This window comes from Mirounga leonina, unplaced genomic scaffold (assembly GCF_011800145.1).
Source record: "Mirounga leonina isolate KUSES-001 unplaced genomic scaffold, KU_Mleo_1.0 Mir_127, whole genome shotgun sequence".
Classification (NCBI taxonomy): Eukaryota; Metazoa; Chordata; class Mammalia; order Carnivora; family Phocidae; genus Mirounga; species Mirounga leonina.
The window spans coordinates 52809407-52834424 of NW_023270316.1; the positions used below are offsets into that span (position 1 = coordinate 52809407).

Consider the following 25018-nt stretch of genomic DNA (forward strand, 5'->3'; position numbering starts at 1 on the left):
GTTAAAAAAATATCTCCGTTTAGGGGCACCTGGGTGGCTTGGTCAGTTAAGCCACTGCCTTCGGGTCCTGGAATCGAGCCCCGCATCAGGTTCCCTGCTCCGCTGGAGGTCTGCTTCTCCCTCTCCCACTCCCCCTGCTTGTGTTCCCTCTCTCGCTGTGTCTCTTTCTGTCAATTAAATAAATAAATAAAATCTTAAAAAAAAAATCTCTCTGCTTAGATTTCTACTTATGCCAAATATTCACAAATATAACTCACATGAACAAAAGTCCTTTGGGGTCCTCATTAACTCTTAAGAATAGAAAGTGGTCCTGAAACCAAAGAGCGTGAACACCGCTGACCCGGCAGAGTCACTGGTCGTGAGTAACTGGTATTTTTGCCTGCCCAGCAACACAGCATCAATTCCTTGTCTTTGATCGTTGTACTTTAATTTTCCTTTGGGAGTTATCTCTCCTCTCCTCTCCTCTCAGCCCATAGGTTCCGATTGGGTTAACTCAATCCCCTGGCTCAAGGGAAAGGCATTTGATGAAGGCCTGTGTCCAACCATGCCTGAATCTAGACCTAATGCTACATTTTTCAACTACATGCACCAAAAAATTGTCCCTTGACTGCAAAGGATTTTCATCTTAATACACTAGGGTACCAGGAAATGCAGCATGAGAAATGTTGATCTAATCATCATGTTGTTTGTAGCTGAGTATTGACATAAACTTGAATCTTCAACTGTGTTTTGGTCTTGACATCTCTTAATACCTTAGTTCACTAGGGCTCTGACTTAATTATTTTGCAATTTTAGTAACAAAGTAACTGGCTAATTGATATATTAAGGTATATTATATTAAGGTAATAATAGATCTATTTATGAATTCACAGTAAGTAAGACAGGCATGTTCAATTGGGAAGATGTATTAAACAAAGAATTATAATAACATAATGATTCTCTGCCTAAGATAGACCCCTGGTCACTCTCTCCCTTGGTAGCTATTATTCAAGTATCAGTTTTAATCATTATCTTTGCCTCTCGAGAATAGGTTAGTCCCCTCCCCATTACTAAAATGTTCTCATCATTCTAGCACTTTGGTTTTGGAACACTCATCATAGTTTTAGTTAATTATTTGATGATTTGTTTGATATGTTTCTTTCCCACCAGACTGTAAGCTGCATGTTTATCTTGATCACTCCGTCATTGGGATCCAGCCTGGTGCATGGTATATGGTAGGTTTCCAGTAATGTATCTGTGAGTGAGTGAGTGCATGAGTGTCATGATAGGAGGAGTCAGGGTGTTGTGGGGGCATAAAACAGAAGGAGCCCACCCAGGTCAGGGGAAGAGAGGAGGACTACGGGAGAAATGATACTGGAGCAGAAAGAGGAAGGATGAGTAGGAGAGTCATCCCACTATGGAGAGAAGGGAGAAAAGCACACTACAGTGAAGGATAATATTCGGAACTGATGTAGAATGGGAGTCTTGAGCCAGATTGTGAAGGTTTTTATCTCAAGAGTTTAGACTTTATACCAAGTCTAAGCCATTAGAGGGTTGGAAGTAGGGAAATGATACATCTTTTTGCTTTAAAAGGAAATCCCGGTCAGTGTGTGCAGAACTGTTCAGGGGCAAGCAAGTCTGGAGGAAGTGGGACCACTTAGGTGACATGATTAATTAGGTAAAAAAACAATGTGACTTGGACTGGGATTGTGGCAGTCTCCTTCAATCATATTTTTATTCAACACATATTTACTGTGCACCTGCTATATACCAGGCAACATTTTAGGACATGGGGATATAGAGATGAATAGTACAGATAAAGTTCTTGAACATGTGGAGTTTATATATCAAGGGGTGGAATGCTGATGAATGAATAAGCAAATAAAGAGGCTGGAAAGGTTCATTACCTTCAAAGAAGCAACAAATGGACTGACAGTGGTTTCCAATTCAGCCGATGCATGCCAGAATACAATGAGATGGAATCTTTAGGGTACTAAAGGAACACAAGAGCCAAGCAGTAGGAACGTCACATGAGAAATTCTGTACAAATATAACATGTGGTCTAATATATGAAGCTACTGGGTCAAACATACCTGAACATGATTCAGAGATTTGAAGGACCCTCTTGTAATCTGAGGATCATGATGGCAAGGAACAAAAATGTGTGTAAAACACTGGAAAAAATGGAAGGGATTACAGAGAGGTCATTGTGGGTTTAGTTGTTGTTGTTGTTATTATTATTTTAGAGAGAGAGAGTGCCCGAGGTGGAGGGAGGGGCAGAGAGAGAGGGAGAGAGAGAGAATCCCAAGCAGGCTCCACTCTGAATGCAGAGCCTGACACAGGGCTCAATCGCAGGACCCTGAGATCATGACCTGAGCCGAAATCAAGGAGCCCCCCATGTGCCCCAGGGTTTAGATGTTATAATGCATTTTAAACTTCTTTGATCTTAATAAAGATCTACAAAAAAGATGAAATATAGAATTGTTTTCCAAAAGAAGACTAAAGAGTCTTCTCAAAGTTAACAAACAAAAAGTAGGGAGAGGCCCAGGTCTGCATGGAGTAGAAAATTAATGTTAATTACTTCTATACTGGAGTCTGAAATTTTTTTTCCTCTCTTTTCCTATCAAACTTGTTATGCATACACACATAAATGCTAAAAGCATTTTTTTTTATTTGAACAAACCATTTCATTTGTACAGATGCTTTTTTAAATCCAACCCGGTTGCTCTTCCTTAACATGTGCTATGTTCTAAGTGCTCACCTGAGTGCACGAGCTTTACTAACTTAGAGATGTGTCGTTTGTGAGAAATCTTGCCTAGAGAAGAACCCATTAGAGAACTATGCAGAAAGAGAACACAAAGTTAAAAAGGAATCATGAAATGTAGAACACCACGAAGGTGGAATTTTCATAGGTGTCTCAATTGTCCAGCACCCACTTGCCTTACTTCCTGCTGAAGATGTATCAGAATTTGTGAGCCTAGTCCATATTTTCATTTTCTCACCGAGGGGCACCATTCCGAATAGGGGCTTTTTAAAAACCCTTCAAAGTTTTCTTTAGCAATGAAACTAACATTTAACTTACACCTTCAACCTTGTGTAACATTCATCTTTCTCCATTCACAGTCATGAGCTCTCCTGGGGCTCCCTACATCTTAGTATATACCCTCTTATCTTTAGGATACTGAAGGAAAATAACCGTCAAGCAGTCGGAATGCCTTGTGACGAACCCTGTCGGAATGTAATATATGGTCCTATATATGAAGCTACTGGAGCCTACCCTTCTCTCTGTACTGTTTTCTTTTCCTAGCTCAGAGTTGGTGCTTATAGGCTCTCTGCTCCCACATTCAAAACCTGCCCTACTCAAAGCCACTCTGAGGGTGCAGAAGCAGGGATTTGGGACCTGGGCTCTGGTTTTCTAAGGCTGCCAAAATTATTCGGAACCTATATTTGGAACCATGATAGAGGCCGCACCCTCAGGATCCCCAAGGATAGTCCTTGTTGAATTTCTTTCGGGGTGATGGAAAGGAGGACAGGATCACCAAGAGATCACCAAGTCCAACTTCCTAAATCCTATAGGAGAAACTGAAGCTCAGGGATGCTAACCGCCCGTCTGTGATGTCACCTTTATCCTTATCCTTAGCCGAGGCACCATCTGCCTCTCCCCCCGGCCCATCTCTTGGCGGCTGAGGATGAGCAAGTGGCGTCTGGCTCCGCTGGAACAACCCACAGCCCTTATCCTCTGAGAGCGCTGATGGGGAGGAGGCCGTTCAGAGAGAGTAAGAAAGCGAGGGAGGAGAAAGGAAGGAAGGGGAGCCAGAGGTGGGAGTGGAAGAGGCAGCCTCGCCCGGGGCTGATTGGCTCCGGAGGCCAGCCCTCGCCAGCGGTTTATAAGAGTTGGGGTAGCGGGGCGCCCTGCCCGCTCGCCCGCGCGCCCCCCGAGCAGCGCCCGGCTCTGAGCGCCCCACGTCGAGGCCCGCCTGGCCCCGCGCCGGCTCCGCGCCGTCTTCAGAGGTGGTCGCGGGCAGAGGCGAGCGAGGGAGCGAGCGAGGGAGGCGAGCGCCGCAGCCAGCCGGCCGAGCGCCATGCGCCGCGCCAGCCGAGACTACACCAAGTACCTGCGCGGCTCGGAGGAGATGGGCAGCGGCGGCTCGGGCGCCCCGCACGAGGGCCCCCTGCACGTCCCCCCGCCGCCCGCGCCGCCCGCGCCGCCCGCGCCGCACCAGCCCGCCGCCGCCTCCCGCTCCATGTTCGTGGCCTTCCTGGGACTGGGGCTGGGCCAGGTGGTCTGCAGCGTCGCCCTGTTCCTCTACTTCAGAGCTCAGGTGAGTGCCCGCCTCCCCGGGGGTCCGCCCACCTCGTCCCTTCAGCCCTCGTGGGAAACTGAGTCCGGCCGCCCGGCTCGGCTCCCCAGAGCTTGCACACTCGGGAGGGGAGAGTGACTCTAAAGAGGGTGCGTCCGGCTCGGCCCGGGGACAGCCCGGCGCGGGGCCCGGCGCGCTCGCCTCTGCTCTCCGCGCCCGCCCCTGCCCCGCAGCGGGCCGAGGCTGGGCTCGCCCGGCCTGTTGCGTTTGAATTTCCCCCGCGACGCAGCATTGGCCGCTCACCTCTAATGGATGATTGCACACTCCCCCTACAACCCCTTCCATTTCGAATCTGGAGCTAAGAATTAACTTAACGTCTACTTCGGGGAAAAATTGAGCGCTTAGGCGGCACCCCTTTCCCTGCCCGCCCACCACCTGCAGAGGGTTTGGTTCGTGGGGCTGGCTGCTTTGCAGCTGGGCTCCGGGCCGCCGTGCTGGAGGGGAGCGCAGAGCCGAAGGTCGCGCGCGGTGCTTGCACTGCAGGCAGCCGCTGGAGCACCCAGTGGAGATGCCCAAGGCGCCTGAGGGGCCAAGTGACCGTGCGAGACAGGTTGCGGGACAGGGGCTCCGCTCGCGCGGGGTGCAAGAGGAGGGAAGGGCCCCGTGCCTTCCCACTGAGGTGGGCGGAAGAAGGAAGCAAGGTGTGTGATGGTGGTGAAGTTCTCACCCCTGACACAGCCTCGCTACAATCTAGCAAATAACTAAACTTCGAAACGATGAGAAAGAGGGCTGGGAACTGCAGGGAAAGATAGTAGAAAGGAAGGGGTAAATCTGTAATATTATGCTTTCTGGTGGTTTATGCTCTTGTGTTTTCTTGGAAATTGCAGTGCAGTTGGTTAGATTCATTCAAATGTTCTTGTCTGGTGCTGTGAACTCTTTCTCAGAGGAAGTGGAGGGCTGACTGTGCATTTTTTTTTTTTTTATGGGAAAAGAGAGTTGGGTTTGGACTTCATTGGTTTTCAGATTCAAAGGTTATTACTAAACCAAATTGAATGCATCAAAACACGGCATTGCTTGGATTGTATGGGTTTTTGACATGTGCCAGAGTCTTGAACTCCATTACTTGTAATCATAGGCTTTTTGTTAAATATTCATTATCCACTGTTCTGTGTTTTATAGAGCAAGTTTGATTATCTACTTTTAAAAAAAGGTAGAAATACTATAAGCAATACTTTAGGACACTTGTATTTGCATCTTAATAAAAATAATCTTTGCCTATTGATATATTTTTTCTTAACAAAACAACTTTTGCAGCAAAGATTACACACATCTATATCAAAGTGATGAAATGTTTTTCGTTCTTCAGAGTGTGAGGCAGTCAAGAATGAGTGGTTCAGGGCGCCTGGGTGGCTCAGTTGGTTAAGCGACTGCCTTCGGCTCAGGTCATGATCCTGGAGTCCCGGGATCGAGTCCCGCATCGGGCTCTCTGCTCAGCAGGGAGTCTGCTTCTCCCTCTGACCCTCCTCCCTCTCATGCTCTCTGTCTCTCATTCTCTCTCTCTCAAATAAATAAATAAAATCTTTAAAAAAAAAAAAAAAGAATGAGTGGTTCACCCATTTTCCCACCCAGTTTTCTCCTTCCGTGTAAAGTCTGTATCTATTGAGTGCCTACACTGCAGATGAGACTATTAAGTGCTATGGAATGGGAGTTAAGGATTATTAATTCAATTCATAAAATATCCACCTACTATGTGCATTGCGTGGTGCCAGATTGGTACCTATAACAAAAGACTTAAAATTCTTAGTCAAACAAGAGAGCAGCATTCAGAAAAAGGAAAAAAGATGCAATCATTCTCTACTACTTTTTATCTTTTCTAACACCTTAGGAATATGGCATTTTCGTAGCAGTAATTGTGAAGTGAGTGTTCAGCATCGAAAGAGCAGTGGGGAATGAATGAGCTCTAGGGAAGATGAGCAGGTTAGATTGGTGGGGACCATGGAAATGGGTGTGGCCATGTAGAAAAGAGTGGCATGTTGGGCTCTTAGGAGAGACGTTCTGCATCTCCACAGCAATATTAATGGTCTGGTAGGCTCGGGGGTCTGTCTGATGATCACTTATTGTAATTTAGCAGTCTCCACGTTACATGAGTAATAGTGAAGCTCTCAACACCCTTTTCCAAAGTAAAAGGCCAATTAGTAAGCCTACCTAGAAAATTTTCATTTGTAGATTTAATGTCATCAGATTTTATAGGTATAGTTTTCCTAAATGCCATGAAGAATGGGTTTCTCTAAAACTTAGGCCAAATATATTAGCCATTACTCCTGAACCCCATTTTTGTACTGCAATTTTAGAGGGGCATCTTCTTTAGAAAGAAGTTATACCAGGAGCAATGTGTTCATAGGAAGACACCACTGGATTTGGTTGTGTTTTATTGAGTATATAGCATCTACTTTTGATACCTAAAGGAGTCCTAATCATTTGGAGATACTTTCTGAAGTAAGGTACAAGTGAAATGCTGTGATGTCTGGCATTTGTTTCAAAATAATAGGTGGGGAGGGTTCGGGGTAGGGAAGTGGTTGCTTATAGATGAAACAAGATTGGCCATGGGTTGATAATTGTTGAAGCTTGGTGATAGGTTTGTGGGAGTTCATTCTACAATTCTTTCCACTTTTACGTATGCCAGAGGCCCTCTTTCAAATTTCTACTAGCTAAGAGAGTAGACTCGATTTGACCCATCACTAATATAACATTTTTACTCATGTCAACTCCTTTAGATTAGAACTTGTTAGCAAATAAGAGATACCTTTTTTAGTTCCACTAAAGTTGTAAGTGTCAACTACTTGGGGTTTCTGAATGCATCCGAATTAGAATGAAATCATTTAGGATCAAGTAACATGTTTGCAGTTTATAGTAAACAAAAGAGAAAAAGGAGCCAGTTCTATTGTTTTTGTTGGGGGGGGGGGTTGCTATGTAATTCTTCAAGAAAAACCCCCACTTAATTTAGTTTTATATGCATTTAGAAGAATGCCCAGAATAGTGTAAAAATTACAGTGACTTTAAAAGATGTTTCTCCTTCTCTCTCAACTCATGTTTGAATAGTTAAAAATGAATCAGCCTCCCAAGTGTTTGCAGATTGCCTGTGCCCAGATTGAAAAGAAAAAAAAAAAGTACTAGATCTAAAGTAGATTGGCTTTTCCTCCACCAACCTTGCCAAAGAAAAAATAACATGTGGTTTGTGCTATATATTTACCACATAGTATTCATACTTTGGTTTGCAAAGAAGAAGAAGAAAAAAAACCTTCCAAAAAGTTGCTTGAAAAGTTGATGGGCGTGCTTTCTTTCTTTCTTCTTTCTTTCTCTCTCTCTCTTTCTTGCTTTCTTTCTTTTTCTTTCTTTTAACATCCATATAACCATATTCAAAGTTTGGATTTTAGCTACAAGGTAAGCTTTTCAGAAAACTCAATCTCCATTGCCCTTTGAACTCCTTCCCCCAAACGCCCAGTATGCACACCAACCTCCCTGGGTGTTTGTTCCCCAAACTAGAGAGCAGTCACTACTGCGACTCTGATGTGGAGGTGTGACTCTCATGTGGAGGTGTGCGGGCTGCCTGTTTGAAAAAACAGATAACGAAGTAGCACAAATGTCAAGCATCCTGCTTCATTTAACCCTACACATGATCACATTTCAAGGAAGTGTGTTTTTTTTTAAGGACTTTCATTTCAGATGAACTACATCATCTGATAAATGCATTTTAAAGTCTTTTAAATCAGATATTCAAGGTTTATAGAATATGTTCAGACATTTCTAGGTACAATGAAGTCATTTGTAACTCAGTTCACAGTAATTTTTTTTGATGAGCTTCTGCGTTGCTCTGTTGTGTACCGTATGTTCAAGAAGGGAAGGACTGCCTCTTTTGCTCACTACATCATTGGCAGCATTGAACCCAGTGCCTGGTATGTTCAATTTACTAAAGAAGCTTTTCAAATGATTCACAACACTAGAAACTTGCAGTACGGAAGTTATCTAATGAGTAGCTAAACTAGACTAAAAAGTAGCATTTTCTTCAGTCATGCAAATTCTCTCTCCAGACTAGAGGGAGAGGGTGTGGGATAGGAAAGTCCTCTGTTCAGCCCCTGGACCAAGCACTGTGGAGTGCCCCACACCTTGCCCTAGGGTCTTCCCCGCATGGAGACTCCCAGAGCAGAGGCCCCCACTGGTGTGTGTGTTCTGCCAGCCCCCACTCCTCAACTCCTCTCTTTTCTCCTGGTCTCCATTTTGGACAAGGGAAAGCTACAAGACACTGGAACAAGAAAGACGTCTGGTTGCAGGTTAACAAGACATTTCTAAGTAAACAAAATAAAGGACTATCGAAATTAACTATGCCACGCTTTCTTTTGGGAAAACAACTGATGACTTTTATATATGTTTTAGTTCTCGTGTTGCCTTCCTAAACAGTGGTTCTCCAGCGCACATTTGAAGCTCTTGGGGAGAGAGATTTAGTTGGCCCCTACCTTCAGGGATGGGGGTTCAGTTGGCTGGGGGTGGCATCTGGGCCACCAAAAAGTGGAGACTTTTTAAGAGACAGGGGACAAAATCTTTGTGTTATATTTCTTTGCATCAGATCACTAGCCATTATTATTGTCACAAGAGTTTTGTACTAACTGCTATTGCTTGTGAAAAAAAAAAATTAAAATTGGTGTCCAAGGAAATTTCAAGAGCTTTTAAGAGCAGAAAATCTATATTTGTACATTTCATATTTGAAAGCATTTCTTCTCCAACTTTCATGTACTTGGGGAGGACCTGGGATCTAGTTAGGATGCAGATACTCAGGCGGTGCACCAGGGACCTGAGAGTCTGCATTTCTAAGGAGCTCCGGGTGAGCCCGTGAAGCTACAGGTGCTCGGACTCTACTTCCAGGAGTGACAACATGGCGGACAACACTGCTTCCAGTTGATGGCGCTTAGTCTGTAAGCAGGCCTGGAGCTCAACCAATTTTAGGGTCCCCAGGCATTTCCCCGCGAACACCACATTGTTCCTGTAGCTCAGCAGTTCCCTGGTGGTGAGCCAACTGAGGCCTTGTTATGATTCTTCCTTCCTTCTTGAGGTCTGAACCCAATGACCCTTCATATCAGCTGCCCAGGCTTCTCTGATTTTGTGGGAAACTTAGTGGCATAAGTGAGCTTTTAAAAAAAAAGTGTGATTGAAAAGCTTTCCTTATATAAAAACTCACATATTCTGATTTATACTGATTATTGTAAAGAAAATATGAAAAATAAATATAGATTACAAATAGTTTTGCTTTGTTAAGGACACCTCTCCCATATGCAAGACTGAAATAATAAAATCTGTATTAGTGGGTGCACGTGTGTTGAAAGGTTATCATTCATTTTGAGAACCTCAGATATGGGTAGAGTACTTTCCAGTTTATTTCTGATGGTTGGTTAATAAACCTACCCATCTTTTTTGATTACTTTTAAGAAGATAAATCAGGCACTGAGAGAGCTGGTATTAATTCACGAGCTTATATTATAAACTATAATTTTTCCTTTCTTCATCCAGTCTGTACCTACTAATGAGCAAATGCACACAAGGTACCTTGAATTTTTGAAAGAAGAGGACAATAAGTTAAACAATTATTATTAAAACAATTGATAGCTAATTATCTCTACCCTTTGCTTGGCAGTTGAAACTCCTACAAGGGCTTATCAGAACCTCAGGAAGAAGGGTTAGACAATTGCAAGAAAAGAGTAATACTTAAAGAGATGTGTATGCAGACAACCAGCTAACAACTCGATGGGGATATTTTGGGTGGGACAATCCCTTACATTGTAGGAATTTTCGCATCTCCCCCCTGCAAGTATCCATACAACCTGTTCACCCCATACAGCCTTCTTCATCCCATGTGACATTAACTTTTGCCCCCTGACAGACATACCACTCCAGGTTAAGAAACCCTGATTAGAGTTTCAACACAAAGGGAAATTATGCTTCTGGCTTTAGGTTTTTTGGGGGACCTAGGAACTGGATTTCCCCCTCCCTTCTTTGGCTGATTAAAATATACATTGATTAAGGGAGAAAGGCCAGACAAACATGGTGGCTAAAGATGGTGTTTATTTCACCTGATTTTTGTAGGCTTCATGCTTTGAATATCCAAGTGAGTTTCATCATCCTACCTAGCATGCTGGGTATGACTTAAAGAGAAAAAGCTTTCTCTACCTGCACTGACCACACGTGATTTTCCTCGACGGTCCTCCCCCCTATGAGGACTTTCACGTTGGCAGACAATTTTGATCATTTCCCCACGATTCACACATGTATACTTGTGTTGCGAATCATAGCTGCTCATAAAAATGAATTAGAAGTCAATGTTTCACCAATTTGAGGGGAATTGTACTCACTATTAATTGTTGGGGACATAAAGACTCTTGTAAGAATGAATTTTTTTGTCCTTAGTCAGTCACACTTTATTGAATAGCAGAATGATCAATGATAATTACTCCACGTCCTTTTTTTTTTTTTCCTCAGATGGATCCTAATAGAATATCAGAAGATGACACTCACTGCATTAATAGAATTTTCAAACTCCACGAAAACGCAGATTTGCAAGACACAACTCTGGAGAGTCAAGAAACAAAATTAATACCTGATTCGTGTAAGAGCATTAAACAGGCCTTCCGAGCAGCTGTACAAAAGGTGAGTCCACATAAGGATATAAGTCAAGGGTCCGCACTGACCCTGCTAATACCGAAAATTAATACTGGCTGAGTGCTTTTGACTTTGTTCTTTTTCATTTCTATAATTTGTAAAAGACCTAAAGAGAATTTTTAAAAGAGATTAGTAGAATTCTTTTGAAGTTGGTAGTGGCTTCTTATGATGACTAGAGACATTCATGCACATATTCTTTCCTTTCCTTTCTCTTTTTCTTTCTTTTTTTTTAAGAGGAGTCATTTAAATTCATACATTGAAGGAGGACAAAGATAGTTTGTGGTAGTTAATGGGTCAGTTTGCTGGTGTGAACTCCCTGCGCTAGAAACCATTCCCTCAATTTATAGGACACCCTGCTATTTCCTTTACATTTGGTTTTGTAAAGGTAGGATCTCCTATTCCACATCTGTTGGTCCAGGACTCTGTTAAAAATAACAGTTCTGTACCTCTGAAACAAATAATACATTATATGTTAAAAAAAAAAAAGAAGAAGAAGATAGCAGGAGGGGAAGGATGAAGGGGAGAGATCAGAGGGGGAGATGAACCATGAGAGACTATGGACTCTGAAAAACTGAGGGTTCTAGTGGGAAGATGGGTTAGCCTGGTGATGGGTATTAAAGAGGGCACGTTCTGCATGGAGCACTGGGTGTTATACGCAAACAATGAATCATGGAACACTACATCAAAAACTAATGATGTAATGTATGGTGATTAACCTAACATAATAATAAAAAAAACCAAGCTCATGCATAAAAAAAAATAATTGTAAGTGGTCCGTTGTTGTCATCTGTGGTGAGGAGGTAAGCAGGCAGAGCAGGAAGTGACGTGGTGGGCAAGGTGGAAATTCTGTGTCCATCTTCTCATCTTCCAGGAGAGCTGAGTGAGAAGGGAGGAGATGGGGATGGGAGAGACCAGTGACTTCTCTTACACTGACAGCTCCAAGTGAGAAACATTGCAATTAATAACTGCGTGTTCTACTTTTCTGAATAAAGCCACTTGAGAATTTTGCGGCTGTGGAATTATTTTACTTACTGACTCCACCAAAAACTGGGTAGAACCCAGTGACTCCAATGCATGCCTGCCTGCATACATTGCATACTAACATGCACATCTGTGTGGATTCTCGCATCGACCCATTTATCCCAGCCTCTAGTATGCAACTCCCTGGGCTATATCTGATCATCTTAGGGTAAATCCTAAAGTTGTCAAACTCCTTAAATCTAAATTGCATTTTAATTTAGTCTATTTTTAAAAGATTCACAGATAATAATAGCATTTTAAGGAAAGAGGATATGTGCTGGAGGTAGGGAGATGAAGCTGTTTTGTATCTAAAGTTGATATTTGCTGTATTTTGTCAAATCTAAGATACCACCAATTTTTAACTTATGTCATTATTTCATGCATCACAAAGAAAGAAAGAAATGTCGACAAAAATATTAAACACAGGGGCACCGGGGTGGCTCAGTCGGTTAAGCATCTGCCTTTGGCTCAGGTCATGATCCCAGGGTCCTGGGATCGAGTCCAGCATCGGGCTCCCTGCTCCGCAGGAAGCCTGCTTCTCCCTCTCCCTCTGCTTCTCTCTCTGTCTCTAATGAATAAATAAATAAAATCTCAAAAAATATGTTAAACATGATCATCATAGATTCTGTTTGCATCTTAATTTCAGAGTTACTAAAATGTAAAAAAAAATGCATCAGAGAAGCAATGAAATACATATTGCTTTAATATCTATAAGAGCATACCAGTTATACATATTACATTTTTGTTATAATTTAATGTATAGGTGCTTAGCTTTAGCAGTAGATACATATTTTAAAGCGTGGGCTTAATTTGATCTTTTTGTCTTATATTGTAATTTTTGGGGTATAGAAACAGCAACTCTGCTAGTCTGTTCATTTTTATTGTTTTGTTTTATGTTTCATTTTCATTGGTCTACTTTCTTATCCCATCTCCCAAATGTTGGGTAATCTATCTATAAACAGTGATTTACATGTACTAGAGGTAGTCTATTACTTAAAAACAGAACCCCTAATTAAGGTTATTCTGGTTAGGTAAATTACTATCTCCTAATTTTCTGTGTGAATTGACCCGTATTGTACCTCCTTACAATGAAGAGATAAGCTTTTAATTTCATGGGTGTCTTGGTTCTTAAGAATTATCCTTCAGGGTTTTTTTCTGGAAGAATAGGATCAGCCAAGATAATTTTGAAAATAAAAAAATATTAAAAACGGATACCATTAACATTTATTTAAGAGAATGCAAAAGTGGTTCATCTTAATGCGTCAAGAGAGAAAAACATTAGCATCTCATAGATACTAAAAAAGTGATTGACAAAATTTCATATTTATTTCTGATGTTTAAAATCCATTAGAAAACAGAACCAGATGGATTCTTGATGTTTTCCTAAATACCTCAAACTAAAAGTTAGCTTAATGGGATGAAAAACAGAAACATTTTCTTAAAGTCAGGGACACCACAAAGATGCCTAGTGTCCCCCACATTATTTAACATTGTTCAGAATATACGAGCTAATGTAATCATATGAGAGAATAAAATAAGAAAATATATGAATATATACATACACATATATGAAGGCAAAATTTGCATGTGATATGATTGTGTACTAGGGTAAATTCGAAAGAACTAAAAGGCTGCAAGCAAAGTCAATCAGTTTGCAAAAATTAGTAAGTAAGAATCACTAGCTGTCCCCATTTCAAACAACAATTAGGAAACACAAATGAAAAATTCCATTCATATTGTTTAAACAGCCCTAAAATGAACTTAACAAGGCACAGATAAAGCTTATGGAAATTAAACTAGAAAACTCTACAGAGGCATTTACAAGGGAAAGACGTAACTATGCAAAGTCCTGATCCGTGGGAGACCAAACCCCTTAGAGTAGACTTTACTGGATGTGTGTGTGTGTGTGTGTGTATGTAATTTAGTACTATATAACATTATTTTAAATTATTTTAAATAAGTGGGCATGGTTTGAATGGTTCAAACATGGCACTGGGAGGATTTGTTTACAATCTTTAAAAAGTAATAGCCTTACCTCATGTCCTAAGTGGAGACAAATCCTGCTGGAGAGAGTGTTGGTGGCCCAATCACTTCTCCAATCTTACACCTTCTGTTGCCTCAGTTTCTGCCCCCACCTGCCTGATCAAAACTTAATACCTCTTTGTTGTCCCATTTCCTTTGAGCTTTCTAAGTGAACTCTCTAGATAGAACAACAAACCGGTTTGTACTTAAAAGAAGCAATAATGGCAGAATTTTCAGTATTTTAGGAGCGCCCTGGGGACTTGGTGCCTCGTTCCAAATAAGCAACACTCATTATAAGAGATTCAGTACCTGGCCAGCCAAAGGAGAAAGATTGGTGGGCCGACAAGAATAATCAACTCTTCTCATTAAAGGCACACGGTTTTAATTATATTTACAGATTAGTATGACTCACAGGATGAGGAGAACTTTATTTTGCTAATAGCACATTTTTTAATAAGATTTTACCCTTATTCATGGGTAATAACATTACACACAGGCAATCCTTTTTCAAGAGTAAGGAGCTGTCATAATATACCCATGAGTGTTTGGAGGTAGAACATGCCATTTCTTCCCCCAGACAAGAGGATCTTTAGGAAGGAGACGAGCGTTATCCATACCTTCTCATTAGAATCAAGCCTTGTTTATTAAGCGCACATACCGTGCTAGGCACGTTGCCATAATTTTTCCTATACCCAAGGACTTACTCTTCTCTTACCCTCGCCAAAGAGTGATTTGCCAGCTGTGTTATCCTTTGATGAGAATTATTGGTTAATATGACATTCTTTACATCTTGCCAAAATAATCAGATTTCTCATTTCTCTTGCCAATGCTGAAAATAGAATGGAAGTATCAGGCATTCATAAAGTAGGTTTGTATCTTAGTTTTAGTTCTAATATAGATATTGACTGAACCCATAAAACAAAATTACATGTGAGGTTGCAATCATTATTGAAAGATCAAACCCATCCAGTGGTAACAAATGCTAGACATAAGCACAATATTCCATTATATGTGTGCAAAAAGTGCTGTTTACCCAGCCCGTCTTTGGTCAGACAAGTAATGCTGTTTTTCCCCCTTTTTTGTTTGTGGCTGGGCTTTCTTGGCTTTTTTTCCCCTTTAGCACAGAACTCTGAAAGCCTCTTAGTGATCCAGATCTACCAACCACAATTTACAAAGTCTATCATAACAGTCTATGACAATAAAGAAAACACTAGTACAAATATGGTGTCCAATTTATAAAGCAATTCTTGTTTCCAGCTTTGGCAGCCTCTCTGGCCTCTGCTAGCCTGAGTGGAGTGGAGAGCTCAGGCCCTGAGCAGGGGCACTTGGCCCTTAGCTCTCTCGGCCAGTCTCAGTGGAAAACCATGTGTTTAGGCACTAAATATACATTCTGAGCACTCTGGGCTGTGACTCGGCATGATTTTAGTATGCCCAGTTGTTGATTTCACATGAAGTACCTGTTTGTGAAAAACTTCCTGAAACTCACTATGAAAAGTATTTGAAAGAATGATGTGGAGGAGAGAGATCAATGCGGGATGTTTAGTGCGTTCAAGATGACCCCCTCGTCCAGGATGTGGGAAGGCAGCATGAAGATTTACATGTACATGGATTTTTTAATATTAGCTTTTTTTTTATTCTTATGTTAATCCCCATACATTACATCATTAGTTTTAGATGAAGTGTTCCATGATTCATTGTTTGTGCACAACACCCAGTGCTCCATGCAGAATGTGCCCTCCTCAATACCCACCACCAGGCTAACCCATCCTCCCACCCCCCTCCCCTCTAGAACCCTGTTTGTTTTTCAGAGTCCATCGTCTCTCATGGTTTAGCTTTTAAAACATCTTAGTGACTATTCTATAATGTATTTAGTATACAGGAATATTTTATTCAATACTTAACTTAATAAATATGTATGTTTGGGAGCATTAAAACTTTTTCCCTGAAAGAGCTGTACAATCAGAAGTGTTTAGAGGTCACAGAACAAACCTGCAAACTCCCATCAGGACGAGAACTACAGCTGTTTTGCTCACACTTGAGTATGTCACACATAATGTAGTCTCAAGAATGAAGGAAAAGAACAAATAAATGATTGATGACTTATGGAACTCTGTGAACTAATATTTTTAAATAAACATGGGTCATCGACCAACTCATAAAGCCAGAGTGTTAGTAGCCTGCTTCCCATTTATCTGGTGTCTTAACCAATGTTATGGTGGATAATTATTAATATTGTCACCTGAGGCAGTAAGACCTCGGTACAGATACAAAAGTACCAATAATTTTTGTTGAGAGTTATCTCCATCCAGACTTTTTCCTTTAGGCATGTTTTCCTCTGGTCTCTGCAATTTCACTGCAGAATACGAAAAGCCAAGGATGATAATGACTACCAATAACTATCTTTTGTTGGCATGTTCTTGACTAACCATTTCCTGGAGTCAGGAAACCTCTGAGCCTCCAAAGGCTTACTGGAAAGTGGGGAGTAAAACCAGAGCCAACATTATTGAACAATTAATTCTTACCTGGAATTCTTGTTTTATTCCCTGGGGATCAGTACATATTTGCTCTCATCTCCTACAGGATTCACAGTGTAAATTAAAACTATCTCCTTATATTAAGAATGGCGTACCCAAAGATATTCAATGCTTTGATCCCTCAGGAATTAGTCACTGTTATTTGGCACAGTCCATGCTGCTGTAACAAAGAGAACCCTCATTCATGAACTAAGTAAGATGGAGCTTTTCCCCTCTCCTGTGCAATAATCCGGGGGTGAGCAGTCCAGGGCTAGAAGGGAGGCTCCTCCATCTTCAACTGATACCTTCTGTACCTTCCATCTCTTGGTCCAAGTTGGCTTTTCCATTTGTTGCCATTTCCAGACAGAGGAAAGGGAGAGAAAAGGCCAAGAGTGGTACCTGGGAGCTGAGATACCATTGATTCTAGTAGCATCCTCTTGGCTGGAAGTTACTCATAAGACCATGCCTGGCTGTAAGGGAAGCAGCACAATATTATCTCTAGCTGAGCAGACATTTGCACCAAGGCTTGAGGAAGGGGGTTGCCATAACTCACTGGGAAGAGAAGAGCTGCATTCTAGGGGACAGTGACCAGTCTCCAATATTCACTAAACCCTGTCTAGGCAGGAAAATAGGCTCACTATATGAGCAGAGTTAACTCTGTGAATACAATACAGTAAGTCTATGAAAAATTGGAATGGCTAAGCTTTTGTTTTCCTAAAATTGAAGTACCTTAAGATTATTTGGGTTCCAGGAGACAGAGAAATTTAAAAGTGGATTTAACAGCATGCATTTTTTGAAGGAACTTTCAAAGATTTGCTTAGACATATACATCCCCACATCTGTGATCTCTGAATGAACCTTGATTGTCACCTACACAGTTTTTAGTAGGTTTTATGGATTCAAGAACATTAATTTAAAGCCAAAAAGTTTATCAGATTAAGTGGTTGTGTTCTCCATAGAGAGAGCTGATTCTTTAGAATTCTGATGTCTGTTATTACAAGAAGACTCTTCCCATTTTTAAAACTAAAGTACATAAGAAATCAACTAAAATTTGAGTAGATCTTGACTACTTATGAAATTGTAATCATTAGAATCATTTCTCTAGAGTTGTTATATACCATTATTTCTCACTTGCTTTTTAGTTAAATACACACATAACAAACACAAGGAGAAAAATTAAACCCCATTCATTATCACTTTGCTGTTGTATGTGCATATGTATCCCAAGAAAGCTTCTTGTAAACCCACAAAGAAACTTGGGGTTTGGGGGCACTGGTGTTCCCAAATCAAGATGTTAGTCATGTAGTGGTTTTCCAATGGGATTTCATCTGTGCCGTAACAGTTTTGGGAACTGCAATTCAATCAACCCCAATCATATTTAGCATTTATGAAAACTGCCTTTATGGGAAAGCTGAAGTAAGACCCACAGAATTTTCCTACAAAACCAAGGCCAGCTACTGCCCTTGACCCAACAATAGGCCATTGGCTGTGATGATGTGCTCAGTCTCAGGGAGACCCAGGGCAAAAGGTAGGAGGGTTTGCAAGAGGGAAATAAGAGTGAGTGGCATCATCAGAGGTGGGCTTATCTGTGTGCTAGAAGTATCCCAGGATGGAAGAAAAGATATTTTGGAACAACATTCTTAAAGAAACAAGAGATAAGGAAAGACATACCTGGAAGAGAGCATCTAACTATGTGGCTTGGGATCTTGACCTACAATTTTAGGAGTGAATAAAACTCGGGGTCCTTGGTTAGAAGGGAAGGTGGCAAAGGATAGATTGTATTGCTCCCCACAGAGTGGTTCATCTTAGGGGAAATTGAGCCTGTGGAACTGGAGAGTGATGTTCCCTAGAACGGTGTTTCCCAAGCCTGCTTAAGAATCCCTTGGGGACCTTACTTAAAAAATAAATAAATAAACCAGATTGGTCACAAAGATTTGGTAATTCAGTAGTAGACTTTGTGATTTCAGAAATCCTCTCCAAGAAGGACTGGCCTGTCTTTAAAGGAAGGCTTCAGGGTGGGAACAGAGATAGCACCTGGGACCAAGAAGGTGTACTAAGCATCCTAAGAAGATGTGAGAGCCAGCAGAGTCAGGGAAGCCTTTGGTGAATTTAAGTGGTGGATGTGAAGAGAAGGAGCCAGCCTATGGTATAGAAATGTGGGTTTTGAAAGTTGCAGAGAGCGGTCTGCAGCTAAGATGATGAGACAGATGTTTGCTTGAATCTTTTGAGATTCAGGGTCTGAGAGGGTTCTGTTCTCACATCACTTTCTCATCACTGGGTGCTGCCCTAGCCTCCAATCTTTGCCCTTCGAGAACACTAGGTGGTGTTGGTGGTGGTGGTGGTAAATATGGTAATGATAACTATAGATCAGGGGGCTCATATTCATCAGAAAGTTTTGGTGAGCTCAGAACCTCTTCCTCCCAGTGCCTATGCCTGCTTCTTATCTTCTGGAACCCTTTCATGGTGAAGGACCATCTTATCATCTCCATCCCCCCAGCTAGAAGCCAGAAGATCGTCTCACACTCTCCATCACTAACTCTTTACTTGGCCCCCATCCTGTGAATTCTACCTCTTCACAAAACCTTCAACTACTTCTCTCTACCTAGTTCCTACTGTTGTCACCTTAAGGCAGGTGTCACCAGCATCGTTTCTTGCCTGGATCACTGCAGGTGGCCACCCCATCTATAGTCCCACTGCCTCTAGTCCATCCTCTCCACAGCTGAGTGACTTCTAAAATGCAAATCTGAACATGTCCCTTACTTTCCTGCTTAAATAATCTTTCAGTGGACCCCAGTAACCAACAGGATAAAGTCTGAGCTGCTGAACATATAACACAGAATCTTTTGTGCTCTGGAAACCCTCATTCCAACCCCTGCCTCTCCAGGCTCATTACCTTGTGTGCCATTCCATCGCCCACCAAGCTTGTGCTCAGTGGGGCCCTACCACAGTAAAATGCTAGAAGTTCCTTAACCTGGCTGTGCCCTTCCCCTTCTGCTTCCCTGCTGTGATCCAAAGCACAGTGAGGGCAAAGATGATATCTCTCCCAGAAACACAGCACCTTCAACACACCATAGGATGCCTGCCCGCCACCCCCGCCCCCCGCCCCAGCAGCCTTCATTAAACTTTGTGGAATGGATGGATGGGTGAATGAAAGATGGGCGTTTCTGTTGGTCCTTTATATGTTATTCCGGGCCTTTCCTGTGTAGTCGGTTCTCTGTCTTTCAAAATTCAGCTCAGTCATTACTTCTTGAAGGAGGCCCCCACTGATGCCTGCCTGCCCACCGTTGGGTTAGAAGCTGTTCCTGTGTGTGTGCCCAGAGCTTCTTTGTTCACTCCTGTCATTCAGGGCGTCCATTGTAGGAGCTTGGTGTGGGGCTGACTCACTCAAGTGTGAGCCTTCCAGGACAGGGACTGTGTGATGTTTAGTTTCTCTCTCCAGTGACAGGCACACAGCAGGTGCTCAGTGAAAGTTTGAAGAACTGGCTTAATGAGTGAGTGAGCTCTGCTCATCCCTGCTCTTGGTGTCATCAGATGGCTGTTGGTTTGCTCTTGCCAGAAGCTAGCCACATTATGTATGCTCAGAAAGATTCACAAAGGGCTGGAGGTCACTCCCAAGTGTGATGCTTGTCCTGCTTCTTGGAGGGGGCCGTTTCTGCCTTTGGGGCATGAACACATTAAAAGGACCTTGAGGCTGGAGGACCCTGACTAGCCACCCTGCCCCTTCCTCCCTGGCCTCATTTGTCCTCAGTGGCTGGTCTGGTACCTCTGTTCCCCTTGGCGTCATATTCCTAGTAGTCCGATACTTTGGTGAGGGTCTGTGAGGGTAAGCCTCCTTTGGAGGCCACAAGGTTCTGTGGATGTCAAAGCTCTGTCCGTGCAAGGGGGCATTAGTATTTCAAGTGACAGAAGACAGCAGAGACAGGATAGATAGCACGCCTCGCCCAAGATGCCGCACTGCAGTCACTCCTCCAGGCCCTTAGATTAAACTTCTTAACCGAGGACTATAGTGCAAGACATTTTGAGATTGGGCTCTTTATGAAGACTAATATTGCTGTCATAAGGCTACTTTAGGAAAACTCTAGGGCACCCTTAACAGTGGCAGAAGGTTCCTCATTTAAACCATGAAGGTTAAACAGTAAAAACTAATTTTCTCTTCCCAGCATAGCCAGCACACTGCCAGGAAAGCATCACTCTGTTCTAGGAAAGCAAGGGCACGCTCTTCCTCAGCCTTTTGGTGGGGAGAGTACATTTTCTGTTTGCAAAGACGTATCTTTTCCAATCAGCAGACTTCTTTTGGGAGAAATGAGCCCCCCGGTGACTATGCTTGGGAGGAGGAGACCAACGCACATCTTGGTAAAGTTCTTCACTGAGAAATTTCCAGAAGTGGTCGTGGGATGGTGGTGGCTGATTTAGTTAGGAGGCAAACAAATTAGGAGGTTAAGAGGTAGGGTGCTGGGGTGTGGGCTGTGGATAGAATCTGTGTTGAGAAAACTTTGCTCTGGGTGAATTCTGTAAATCAATAACTTATATTAAGAAATAAAGAATTTGGGGCGCCTGGGTGGCTCAGTTGGTTGAGCGACTGCCTTCGGCTCAGGTCATGATCCTGGAGTCCCGGGATCGAGTCCCGCATCGGGCTCCCTGCTCGGCGGGGAGTCTGCTTCTCCCTCTGACCCTCCCCCCTCTCATGTGCTCTCTCTCATTCTCTCTCTCTCAAATAAATAAAATCTTTAAAAAAAAAAAAGAAATCAAGAATTTTAGGGATCAAAATGTCGAGTTGCGAATGAGTCAGAGATGGCTCTTCCTTTCAGGTTTAGTGGGCCCAGTGCCCCACCCGCCGGCTCCCCTTCCTGCTGCTAGCTGGGCCACTGGACCCACTGGACCCAGTCCTCCTCCCCTTGCGCCCCACCCCCCATGGGGATGGCTAGGAGCTGCCCTTCCCCCTCACCAGTGCTCCTCTCTTGTCCTGGTGCCCTGAAGGCTTCAAGGCACATGGCCCGAGAAGCCCAGACTCTGCTTTACCCTTCATAACATGTATTTAGGTGACAGCACGCTCAGTGGATCCTACTCTTAAAGTTCTTTGCTTTGAGGTTATTTTGAACTGTTACCACAGACAGCTCATTAGGAACTACGGGCCCCCCCCTTCATCCAGGTGCTATAAAGTGTTCCCCCATATCCTGTGGATTAGAAGGCCAGTGTGAGCTTTAGGGGAGGGAGGAGAGCAAGAGGCTGAGACATCTGTATTAATGCTGTCTCTTTAGTTGTTGCACGACGCCTGGGTATTCTCTCTGGGGCTGCGCATGCTTTCTGTGCCTTGTAAGGCAAGAATACCAGGCAAATAAAATCTTTCCAAATAAAGACGAGCTACTGATCAGACAGTAAGACGTCTCTCTGAGAGAGCACTTGGAGACCATGTCGGTATGAACCGGAGGGCAAGATACTGACTATAAGTAGCTTGTGTGGCTGGTAGACCTGTGGTGTCCCACAGGGGCCTCAGTGGTGGGTTTGGGGGCTCAGGGTGGGGGATAGCAAGGGAGGCTGAAGCAGTAACCAGGACATCTCACAGGGCCTTCTAAGCCCAGGTGAGGAATGTGGACTTCCTCCTGAAGCCTGTGGGTGACTCCTGGAAGATTTTCAGAGAAAGACCAAGCTCCTCTGTGTTTTTTCGGATGCTCCAGCAGCAATGGGTCAGTTTGAGGACAGCAAGAGACTGGGAGAGGAGGTAGGAGGCGATTATCATAATCCTAACGAGAAATGATGAGAGCTTGAAGGAAGGCAGTTGTACTTGGCGGAGAGAGGAGGGGATGGCTCTTTGAGCTGTTTATGTGGTGGAAGTCTCCAGGACTTCTCTGCAGGAATGGGAAACTGGCTATTCATTTTCAGAAACAACCCCTGTGTGGCATTCATGTGCTAACTCGGCTGATGAATACCCTATTCTTGTAACTTGGTTGGAGAAGAATTACGTGAAGGGTATCATTAAGATGTTAAAATGAATGCATTACATATGTTAACAAGTGTGTGAACCCTGTATTATATCTGGCAAACGGGGTGTTAAATCCTCCTTCAACCAGCCAGATGTCCCTGCAGCTGCTGTGGGTACTGCAGAGGGAGGCAGCCACCTGAGACCCCAGCTATGAGCTGGTGCCAATGGTTTCCAAAGCATCTGGCTGTACAAATTCCTTCTTCTATGCTCCGACTGACAGGCACCGCATGGATCACACAATTCACGTCCCAATGCACAGGTGGCATTTTCAGTCTCAGAAGCTCAACCTCCAGTAACTTGACCTTTCCGGGGAATTTTTACAGCTAAGAATGTCCTCCATGGGAGCTTCAATCAACTTCTGTCATTTCGTAAGATACGAAAACACTGCCATCGAGCAAATAAGACCTTTTTAATAACATTCACTCTTGAATTGGAATGCTATCAAAGTCTTGTTTGGGGCATTGGTCCAACTGAGTTTGCAAAAGCTTAACATTTGCTGGAAATGTTGAAATTACCTGGAGCAAAATTTTCATAACTCCACAAAGGAGCTGAAAATACTCATAGGTGTTTGTATTTATTCTTATAGAGTACAATCTCTCCTAAGTGGCTTTGATTTATCAAGATTGAGCCAGTTCTGAGAGGTCTCCCACCTCCCTATGTTTGGCGAAAGACCCTAAAATATTTTAGAAGATGTTTGAAAGAGCTGCGCCAACAGACTGAAGACCCGGTCTGCACTCTTCAAATTTACCCTACCACACTCTGGGTATTGTTCTTCTTGGATGTTGAGTTCGGGAGAAGTCGAAAAGAAGCAATCCTAGACACCACAGTTACACAACCACAAAATCGATCTTTTGTGTGCTTTCTTTCCTGGTGGAGGAATTGTGAAATCACAACATTCTTCTATGAGTGAAATAAAAGTCGAAATTAAAAAAAAAAATTGTATCGGTTGTTTTCTTGTCTGTTCAGATGGACTCTGACAGCAAAGATGAAACATCAGTGCAGTCTCAAAAGGAAAATACCACAATGAGAAGATTAAAAAATGTTGTGAAATTTCCTCCGCTGTATTGTTTTGAGACTCTGGAGTGGGGGCGATTGCACGATCAGGTCTGCAAAGCCTGGCTGTGGCGTCCCAGGCTTGTCAGTGTTGGACAGCGTTCACTAGGTGGCGGTATGTCAGAGGGTTTCTTTTTTTCTTGAATTGGCAGCAATTTCTTTGGCTGCCTACCAGTAGTTCGCTTTTTCTGTTTGTTTGGAAGGGTTAAATGAAGCTATCATAATCAAGGCCCAAATTACGCTTATCTAAAAATGCATAATTCTGCTGAAAAGCCTACTTGTTACAGTGTGACCATAAAATCAATTCATTCATTCATGTGAGTTTTCTTAGTCACTTATAGGTAATGATCCTAGTTGTCGTGGGTAGTTTGTAGAAACCAGTGGGCAATTCTTTTTGTCCCCTGCAAGTAACAGATGCTAAGCATACTGTATTCTGAAAAGGCAGATCGCTGGTCTTCCTGAGGAGCAGACATCGGGTTCTCTTTTGTGGCTCTTAGGGAAGACCTTAGGGAGGACTCTCTGCCCAGATTTTTCACCTTGGAAAATGTTTCTGGCTCCTGCTAAAGGCTGTTTGCTGGGAGGTGTGTCAAAGCTACCTATCCTTCTTTATGATTGTGTAGACCACATATGCACAGGATGTTTATCCAGAGACTCAACTTTTTTTTTTTTTAACTTACAGCTGGATTTAAAATACAATAAACACACATAATATTCTAAAAAAGATCTCTTTCATCTGAATAATTTGTTCATAGGAAAGGAGCTGGATATTCTTTGTAGTGTTTCCCCAAATTAGATGATCAGAACTTTTTGAATTCAAAGAAACCAGAAGCAATGTCTGAATGATAAGATCTGAGAATAAAGAACTGTACATTTTAGGACACTAATTAGTGTGACAGAAGTAGAGGACTAGAGTGGATGAAAATAAATGTAAATGCGCTGCTTAGAAAATAAATGGAATTGTCAGTTGGGGTGAAGTTTCAGTACTCGTTTAGAAGGGTTTCCTATAATCTTGAAAATTAAAAATATTAGGGGGGCATTCAAGAAAGATCCATGCTTAGCATATACATAGCCAAGTATCTGTTGTTTGAGAAAAATGACAAAACAGATTTGCTCCTGCCGTGTGGAGTGGACTCAGCAGAGTCACATTTGGAGATGTGATGCCCCTCATGCCCAGGGTCTGCAGGCCCTGGTTCGGGCACTTCACCAGCCAAGCCCCGAACATGACTCAGCCAGTTCTGAGCCTGTTTGCTGAAGACCCTGGAAATTCGGAGACCATATTTCCTGATGTCAAACTCTTTTTTTGTCAGATTTTCCAGGCAACCTGCAGGGACTCAGCAGTCAGATCCCCAGTGAAGATAAGCCTCCTTTCAGACTTTCTACTTCAGGGAGGAAAAAAAACCCTAAGGATTTCTTGACAGGCATAGGGGAAGGAAAAAAAAAAGATC

General features: G+C 42.7%; 1 protein-coding gene across 1 annotated transcript in view; it reads left to right on the plus strand.

Annotated features, from left to right (window-relative positions):
- Positions 1-4061: 4061 nt before the first annotated feature.
- TNFSF11 (TNF superfamily member 11) overlaps positions 4062-25018 on the plus strand; it is a 31539-nt gene continuing 10582 nt past the window's right edge. Inside the window, exons 1-2 of the mRNA XM_035002956.1 lie at positions 4062-4301; positions 10806-10973. Coding sequence (XP_034858847.1) covers positions 4062-4301; positions 10806-10973 — 408 coding nt within the window. The remainder of the gene's footprint in view (positions 4302-10805; positions 10974-25018) is intronic.